Source organism: Urocampus carinirostris, chromosome 12, assembly GCF_059441175.1.
Source record: "Urocampus carinirostris isolate Australia breed hairy pipefish chromosome 12, RoL_Ucar_1.0, whole genome shotgun sequence".
In the NCBI taxonomy this organism is placed as follows: Eukaryota; Metazoa; Chordata; class Actinopteri; order Syngnathiformes; family Syngnathidae; genus Urocampus; species Urocampus carinirostris.
Window position 1 is genome coordinate 4,685,345 of NC_142360.1, and position 9,544 is coordinate 4,694,888.

Genomic DNA, 9,544 nt, shown 5'->3' on the forward strand with positions numbered 1-9,544 from the left:
GACGGGAAAATCAGACGGATGTGTTTTTCAGCCAGCACAGTTGTTTGTCAACAGAGACGCAAAGCAACTTCATTATTTGAGGAATTATGGCGCGTTCAGGATAACGAATGCCACGCCAACTCAGCTGCTTTGTCAAGCTGTCCGAAGCACCAACTCATTGTTATTTCTAAGGTCTCTTCTGTTAACCTCGCTTATCATTGTTCGAATGCTGGCAGTCGAATTTGGCTGCGTGACAGACCGCCCGTCTTTTTTTATACTCCGAGGTGGGCCAGCAAGACGTAAGGTTTAGAGTCGCTCCTGGGTGCTATTTGTCGGTAATTTCCCTTTTGTTAACGTCAGATGAGGTAAAACAAGGTAGTATTCGTCAAGTAGGAGTGAGGTGGACAACCTGTAATCACGTTCTCATTTCCTCACGCGTTACACAAGCCAGGAGTTATAATTACGTTTGTCCTCCTCCCCCCAAAAAGTGATTGAAAATAATTGAGCGTGGTATTTGAAGATTGAAAGAACGATATGTGACTATGTTAATCCTCTTCCTTATAGAGTTAATGAGTTTGCTGCTACTGGGAAATGTTCCCTTCTGCCGTGAAGCAACAATCCCAAAATGACAGCAGGTGCGACCAGTGACGAGAACTGATACAAAGATTTGATATACTAGGAATCTAGCTGCTCCAACCCTACAAATGGCAAACAAGTCACTCTCCGAAAAACACTATTTGGTTCTAGAGATGACTGATCCATGACTTTAGCTATTTTACCTAAGAGTCTTCGATTGGTTTGCACAATCATCCCAATGAATGAGATCATTTTATTACAGATTCACCCTCTAAATGCATTCCTCGTTTTATACAAAGTAGAAAAACTCAAAAATGTTTTATTGTGTAAAAAAATGGCAAAATACATTTGTTTTTGTTTATAAGCACCCCAAAATAGGTTCCGCTAGGAACGGAGACAGGACCCAGTTGCGTTCGTTTACTCAGTTTTATTCCATGATCCGAGGATCGGCGGATAAGAGTAGCAGGAGACGTGGAATTGGCACTTCCGTGTCGAGCGAGGAGGGTCGAAGTCAGGCAGGAATTACAAGTCGTTAGCCGGGACTGGAGAGGAAGGGCGGTGTCAAGTTCGGAAACGAGATCGGCAACAGGAGGCAGGAGGTAGCGGGGTAAAACAGATTGGATAACGGGCAGGCAGAACGGGGCAGAGTCAGGTCCGGACACAGGTTGGCAACGAGGATCAGGCAGAGAAAAACAGGGCAGGAACAGAGTCTGACGTAAGAGCTTGCCGAGCTGGGAGCATCAGTTCGCATAACGATCTGACAGGGATCTCTTGGAAGTCGGGGGTTTAAAAGGAGTTCATCAGCCAATCAGCTCTCAGGGCTGTTGGCGCCAATTGAGCAGTCACAGGTGCTCTGAATCTACAATCATGACAATAGGTTGCCATGGTTTTTAAAAAAAAACTTTAAAATGGGATCAATTTGTTCTGATTCCCTAGAATTTGTGTTTTTTTTAATAATTTACAAGAAATAATCCAAAATATTAATAAAAATAAATTTTAAAGCACCTTTCAGAACCCCAATGTTGCTGTACACAGAACATAAAACCAGAATAAAACTTACAGGCAATAAATACAAAAATAAAACAAATTACTGTTAAAAACAAAGGAGGGGTCATATGAGGCAGTTGATAATGGATATGAAAATAACCTAGATAACACTGGTTCTCTTAGTTTAAAATAGAATTGGGTCCTGTTGTAAAAACACGACAACCCTTAGATTTACCATTTTTCATAGCAACCCAGAAAGTTTAACTAATGCAGGGGTCGGTAACCTATGGCTCGCGAGACACATATGGCAACTTTTAGGATTACATAAGGCTCGGAGATAAAATAGAACTTGCTCAACTATGTAATGTATTGTTTCATTTAGAACAGGGGTGGTGAACCAGTTTGACACAAAGAGCCAAAATTTTTAACTGTGAGAGTCAAAGAGCCACACCACGCACTGACCTGCCATGACAGACAGACACACAAACACACACAATTAAAAACATATTATTTTCCCCATAACACACTTCTCTCCTTACAATACAACAAGTATTGTTCTTGTGTTGATTTTGATATTGATATAGATTTGGGACACAGCATCTTATTATTTCATAAATTTTATCAACTCATCAAATATCACACAGTGAATTAAAATGTGCTAATGAATTAGCTTTTGTCTAGTGTGTTGGTTTAATTGTTTTGTTGAATTTTGTTTTAACGTATATGGTATCGCTCCCTCAAAATATATGTCTATATATTTGGATATTATGACTCTTTGGTTCAAAAAGATTCCCGAACACTGATCTAATGGATCTAATTATTGGCTCAATCCATTTCTGCACTAACAGAAATGTACTTTTGTACTTTGTGTGAACTAATCACAAATATTTGGTCATAATACACGAAAACTACTCCTACCCAAAAAGGGTAATTTGGTTTGAAACAACGCCAAAAATGTGACATTTTTACATACCAGAAAGTTGGATCTAATCAATCCAAGTCGTGAATCAGTCTATTTTTGGACGCGAGTGTGTTAATTTTATGTGAACCAATCAAGTTTTATTTTAAACAACCCGAAGGTTGGCGATCTCGCCTTCTTTAGCTCTGAAAACTTTATCCAGTAGTATTCATTTCAAATGATGATTGTCGACTAGCCAATGAAATTCTGAAAAGAACGATGCACAGATATTCACTGGTGTATTTAAATTAGACGCCAAAATAAACATGCATAATGCCAATCATGATTCATTATTACGCACAGGTGCACACAATTATTGACTGACTTCTTTAAAGAACAGTCAAACGTTTACAATTCCTTCAAAATGTCTTAAAAATGGCCAAAGTAAAATACACAGTTGCAAAAGTTTTAGGGATGTAAACTGGTCGTCTCCAAATGGCCACTTTTGGAAACGCCTAAACCTACCCCTAGAAAAATATGTAAGGTACTATGTTTGGATTTTCAGATTGTGATCAAATTTGACAAGGTACCAGGTAAGGGTTTAAACTATTGACTCACCTGTTTTCCAGCTAAGACGCCATGCTACACTCTTCTACAAGCATTTAATTGCAAAAAAATTAGGCGAGAATGAAAACCTTCTGTTACTTGGTGTGCCAACTCGGATTACTCAATGTTAGCAGTACTTCTAGTGATCATTTCAGTTTGGGACAAAAATTCTGAGTATTAACTTTATAAAAAGACCAAAATTGTTCATATTCTCTGAAAGGTTAAGAACAGTACTCACTTTATCGTCTTGGGATTTGGGATTTTACAGGAACATTAAGGGGTTAAACAAGTTAGCATCTCGGCATAGGAAACACAATCAAAATCGTGTAGCGATCCAATTGTAAACAAGAATCGTGAGCAAAGTGAAAGCGGGCGTCGTCATGACAACACGCTCCCATATTACGACATCATTAATTCAGGACCAAGCGAGCAGAAGGTTGAGACTAGCGCGCTCGCCGTTTGGCCGTGGTCCCGCCTTCTCCATCACGCTTCATGAATAAAAATATCGCCTTTGCAAATGATTTATGAACCCAACGCTAACGACACCACTATTTTCCTCATGCTCGATTGTCGCCGTGTAGTGCACCCAAGCACACACATGGCAGTAGCTCAGGAGTGGGCGGCTTTAACTCAGGAGGTCTCAGGTTCAATTCCCAGCTCCTCCGTGTTACATGTCGAAGTGTCCTTGGGCTAAACACTGAATCCCTAAAGCCTCAAATAAACAGGTAGTTGCCTTGCCTGGTTGACGCTGCTATCGGTGTGTGAGTGTGTGTGGATGAGTAAGTGTGAAGCACATTGTAGAGCGCTTTGGGAGGTCTTCAGTGACTTGGAAATCGCTATATAAATCCTTACTAAGGTAAAACCTTTATTTGTTACATGAATTTTGATTCTGTGGTAAATTAATATATTGCTTAAATTCACGTAGTAAAACTTTATTTAAGATCAAGGGTTGCCCACCTTTTTATTACTGTTCATCACGAAGGGCTACCAGTTTTGCATGTATTTCAAACATAATTTGTGTTCTTATAATGTTGTTATTATGTTGTCCACTTATTCCTTACACCTGGGTTGTTTGGGTACCTGTGGTGCGTCTTGGGAAACTCCGTTTCTGAAAATATTTTATATAACATGGAAAAACCTTTGTAACATTAATTATTAAAATCTACTGTTTTTACATTACAAAACTAGGGTTTGATAGGGTTTAAGCTTGATATAGGGGTTTTAAAGCATTAAGGCTTCCAACTATGGATTTAAACTCAGGTTTGGACTCCATATTGTGGCAAAGGGGTCAAATTTGGGTTTAAAAGTAGGGTTTGGGACACACTTTAAGGTTTGAAAACACAAGTAGGGTGTTCAAAGACAGGTTTGAAAGTAGCTGTGTGGGGCTTATGTAAGGGTTTAAAAATCGTGGGTAAGAGTTCAAACATGGGTTTGAAAGTGCGGTTTGAGTCACATTTTAGGGTTTCAAACTAGGGACGGGGGTTCCAGCAAGGGTTTGAAGCTGGGATTTGGAATTCAAAATAAGGGTTTTAAAGCCTTTTAAGGGCGTCCAACTTCCGGCTTCATAATTGGGTTTTGAACAATGGAAAGAGGTTCTAATTTGGCTCTGGGTCTCATATAAGGGTATTAAACTGTGGGTAGGGGTTCATACTCTGGTTTGAAAGTAGGGTTTAGGTCTATTTTTAGGGTTAAAGGTGGGTTTTGGGGTACAACCTAGGGTTTGAATCAATGGTTTGGGGTTTATATTAGGGCTTTAAACTGGGTTAAGGGGTACAGACTCAAACTAGGGTTTGAAGTAATGGTTTTGGCTTTGTGTTAGGGTTTTTAAACCGTGGGTAAAAGTTCAAATTAGGGTTTAAAAATAGGGTTTGGGCTTCATATTAGGGTTTTAAACTAGGATTTGGGTCTCCGATTAGGGTTTTAAACCGTGGGTAGGAGTTCAAACATGGATTTGAAATTAGGGATTGAGTCACTTTAAAGAGTGGTTAGGGTTCTTTTTTTTACTTTAATTGTGTGTTAAAACACTATTTAGGGCTAGTATGAAATGAAATGAAATGAAATGATCTGCATTTATATAGCGCAGGGGTGGCCAACCATTCAGCGACTAAGAGCCAATTTTTCGTCTGTGTTACTACAAAGAGCCACATCATAGTTGTTAACGGGGGCGAGTTGATTATTTTTTTTCTTTGTTACTAAAAAGCCATATTATACACATAAACATCTTTTAATCATGTACGCACGCATAAACAAATCTCTACTCGACTAGATCTGATGAAAATAACCACACCAACATGATAATATCAATAATTTTCAACAGTTAACATTGTGAGCACTGTTCCAGATCCATTATCGACTTGAGGTCTGAGAGCTTGGGATAGTCCTTGTCCTTCTCTTCCATGAAGTTTCACTGGATCCAAAAGCTCAAAGAAGCGAGATAGTACCTGGCTTTTTGACAGCCACCTCACAGTGCAGTGCAGCGGCAGGTCACCTGGAAGTCCTTGGTCCAGTTCAGCGATGATATTCCTGAATATCCTCCGGTTAAGCGCATGTCACAGCATATCCCATGTTGTAACAATGACAATAAAGGCATATTCTATTCTATTCTATGTGTGCAGATGAAGTTGACGATTTCCATCACAGGTTTCATGACGTTGTCAAATTTGAGTGATTTAGACACGAGTTGCTCCCTGTGGATGATGCAGTGGAAATCCCAAAAGTCTGGAAATGTTTGATCAGCTTTGTACAGTCCCACAAGCCTGTTCATTGATCCGATGATGGCTGGCGCTCCATCCGTAGCTCTTGCAGTTAGTTTGTTTGCAGGTCAGTGTGCAACTGTTATTCAACAGCTGCATTAATATCGGATATTCTTCGTTCCATACTGTGGCGAGACAGTTGAACATCTGATTTGCTCTGTTTTAGTTTGTTGTCTACAGGAGCCAAGATTTCAAAGGCGTCAATGACGCATTTTTAATGAATTCTCTTTCGTTGTATAGCTTTTTAGCCCGTGCTATGTTCCAAGCTAACTGATAAGAAGCAAGCGTTACGGTCTCAGAGTGTTTTATATTTTTTTTGAAAGAAATGCAACTGTTTTTCTGCTTTGCTTTTCGTAGTCAACAACTTTTTCTTACTAAGTTCAGTCCCTTTTGGAAATTCCTGTTCGATGTTAGGGTGGAGTGCGCTGAATTGACGCTGAAGATTTGAAGCTTTGAAATGTGCTAATGCCGCGTTACGTATAAGGCAGATAGGCTTGCCATTACGTTCAATAAAATAATATAAACTCTCCTATTCTGGCAAAAACGTACTGTGTTCTTCTTCATATTTTAGTTTGGCTGTGCCTTTTTACCTGCCATTTCAAGAGGTAATTTCACATAAATTGACTACAATACATTTTGTCAAACAAATATTTTCTCGTCGCTCATATTACGTCACTAAAACAGACATTCATTGTCGGAGTGCCATCTAGCTGTAGGGAAGGCAAATTACAGTGCCGGCTAAACATTCTTGATGCATGTCATGTTACAGCTTCGAAAGAGCCGCATTAAACCAGTTTATAACAGCTCCTAAAGAGCCGCATGAAACTTGTTCAAGAGCCGCATGCGGCTCGAGAGCCGCGGGTTGGCCACCCCTGATATAGCGCTTTTCAAGTCAATGACTTCCCAAAGCGCTTTACAATGTGCTCCACATTTCCCAATAGCGGCCTTGCAGCCATGTAAGGCGCTAACCTGCTTATTGGGGGTATCTATCTATCTATCTATCTATCTATCTATCTATCTATCTATCTATCTATCTATCTATCTATCTATCTATCTATCTATCTATCTATCTATCTATCAGGGGTAGCCAACCTTTTTGAAGCTAATATATTGTTTTTTGTTACAGATTAGCACCAAGGGCTACCAGTTTAATATGTTTTTCTAAAATAACAATTTATGATGCTATTACAAGAAGAGATCTGCAGGTTTGAGAGCGTTCTCCATTCGGACCTCGGTGCTGTGGAATGCTCTTTCATGCTCTTTTCTTGCAGATATTTGATCTGCAACGTCAGTGGAAATGTTTAAATCTAAGCTTAAAACACACTTCTATTCTATAGCATATGAATAACCTAAATTTTATGTTGACAATATCTGTTTATTATTTGTTATTGCAACATCCATTGCAGCTTGGTCATCCTGGAAGGGGGATGACCTCATGTGCGGTCCCTTCTCAAGGTTTCTTCATTTTCCTCATGTTGAGTTTTTTCCTTGCCCTCATGTAGGTTTTATATCAGGGGATGGTGTCATAATAGTCCGTAGTTTCCAATAATCCGTGATCTGTGCAGCCTTTTGAGACTTTTTGTGATTAAGGGCGTCACAAATAAACATAACTTGATTTGTTACCATGTTATTATCAAGCTATTACCAGGTTGTAATTACTAGGAGAAAAAAATAGCTTTGGTCAATCACTTAACTCTTGTATAAGGGCATTGATTGATGTCGAACGGCAGTAGCTCAGGAGGTAGAGTGCTCAGCTTGGGATCAAGGGATCCCAGTTCGAATCTCGGCTCGTCCGTGTACATGTTCATTTAATTTCATGTACATCATACATGAATGATCTTTCATTCCAATTAGAAATTAAATATCCTAGAAAATCACAATGACCCATCAGTAATAAACTATTAGAACCGGTCCGCGGGGTACTCGGCTGTTCATACGGGGTATCTGGTGCTCGAGGGCACCATATTGGTGACCCTTAAATTAGATCAAAGGTTGGGAAATTACGGCTCGCGAGCGATATATGGCTCTTTTCATGAGTACCTATGGCTCAGAGATAAAATAGAGCTTGCACAATTTTAATAATGATGCTTCATGCTAAGCCAATTTTCATGCATGCAAAGTTGAAACACAATGGTTATCATGGGGATCGATCCAGTATAAATAGGACACAATTTTGACGACAGTTTACAGTCAAGGCATCACACCGGCAGTTCCCGATGTGCCTCTAAATCGCTAACTAATCCTTTATATTGATACTTATTGAACAATTTAGGTTCATTGTTGAGACACTTCATGATGAAAACTCACAGAACAAACTTTAACCCAAAACAAATGTTTTACCCAGAAGCTCAAGCAAAGCACCTAGAGCAATTTGATTGGGAGATTGGAATGGGAGGAGCTATACACAGGACAGGACGCACCGTCTGAACTGAGGGTAAGTATGGTCGTATCGTGGTCTGTAGGTTTTTGTGAAATTTTACAAAAGAACTTTGCTTGCACCTTGTTATGAAACCATTATTTAGGACAAAAATGTGCCTCAACACTTAATAACTGCAAGAGGGAGACAAATTTGAAGTTATATATTTAAATCGATATGGGACACAGTCTGTGCTTATAGAATTTTATCAAATCATCAGACATCACACAGTAAAATGAAATATGCTAAATTAATCCTTTTTTTCTGGAAAGCTGTTTCAGCAGTGTTAAAATATAAGGTATGGCTCGCTCTCTCCCAAAATAAAATCAAAATATTTCTGCTTTTATGGCTCTTTATGTCCAAAGGGTTCCACTCCCCTGGACTCTATCCTCTTTCGTAAATATGTATCCATCAACAAACTGTTTTCTTTCTTTTTTAACAGTGAAAGCAACAACCTCAATATAAGCCGTTCGACGTTGCACTAAGTAGTGAGTAGCAGCATCCACACTGAACCCAAATCTGAATAATTGATATCTCAACCTTGCCATAGACGTCCCTGACCCAGACCAGAAGCCGGAGATTCCCACCTGAGGTAACGCAGCGGTTCTATGCTTTCCGTCTCCGCCTCGGTGGAACTGTGGTTCATCTTGTCCATGAGGACGCCTCAAAAACAAAAATGAAGAAGAAGAGCCCCCGCCGCGATGTTGAGAGTCTCAAAAGGATGCTCCTGATGCTCCTCGGCAGCTTCCAGTATCGTTTTGTCTCCTCTCGCCTTGGCTGTGAAGAGCTCAAAGACGCCGGCGCGCTCTCTCCAAGAGAGCCGACCAATTAAGAGCCAGCGCAGGCGACTCCGGACGGCTGATTGGCTCACACAAACGCACCAGCGAGAAAGCCACACACATTTGTGCACGGCCTGTAGCGGCCAAAACATCCCTTGATGTGGAATGGAGAGAAGCCGGCACAGCGGGGACACTTGCAAACATTTCACATGGGAATGATGCATTTAGACTTGCAGAAAAACAAAACCAGAACTGGGGGACGTTTCCTGGCACGTCGCCTGCGTATGCACCTAAAAATTAGCATGATTGCTAGAAGTGTGTTCATTGTTCAGTAGACCCCCAGGATACTACGTTATTTCCTTCTGAGGAGGGGATCGCACGGTAAATTTACTGTGGCAGGGGATAGAAATCTATTGTAATTTGTAGCTGTGGGTGATACAGAGACATTTTGTATTGATCCAGTCTAAATAAATACAGGGTAGTATTGAACCAATACTAAGATTTTTTGATGATGATTGAATAATTTTCCCGCTCCCTGAAAAAATTATGT

The 9,544-nt window shown here is 40.0% G+C and overlaps 1 protein-coding gene across 1 annotated transcript in view; it reads right to left on the reverse strand.

The window, feature by feature from the left end:
• Positions 1–9,031, reverse strand: part of yjefn3 (YjeF N-terminal domain containing 3) — a 68,884-nt gene extending 59,853 nt beyond the window's left edge. The window contains exon 1 of the mRNA XM_088349405.1: positions 8,803–9,031. Within this exon, the coding sequence (XP_088205531.1) occupies positions 8,803–8,870 (68 nt within the window). The 5' untranslated portion in view covers positions 8,871–9,031. The remainder of the gene's footprint in view (positions 1–8,802) is intronic.
• Positions 9,032–9,544: the final 513 nt, after the last annotated feature.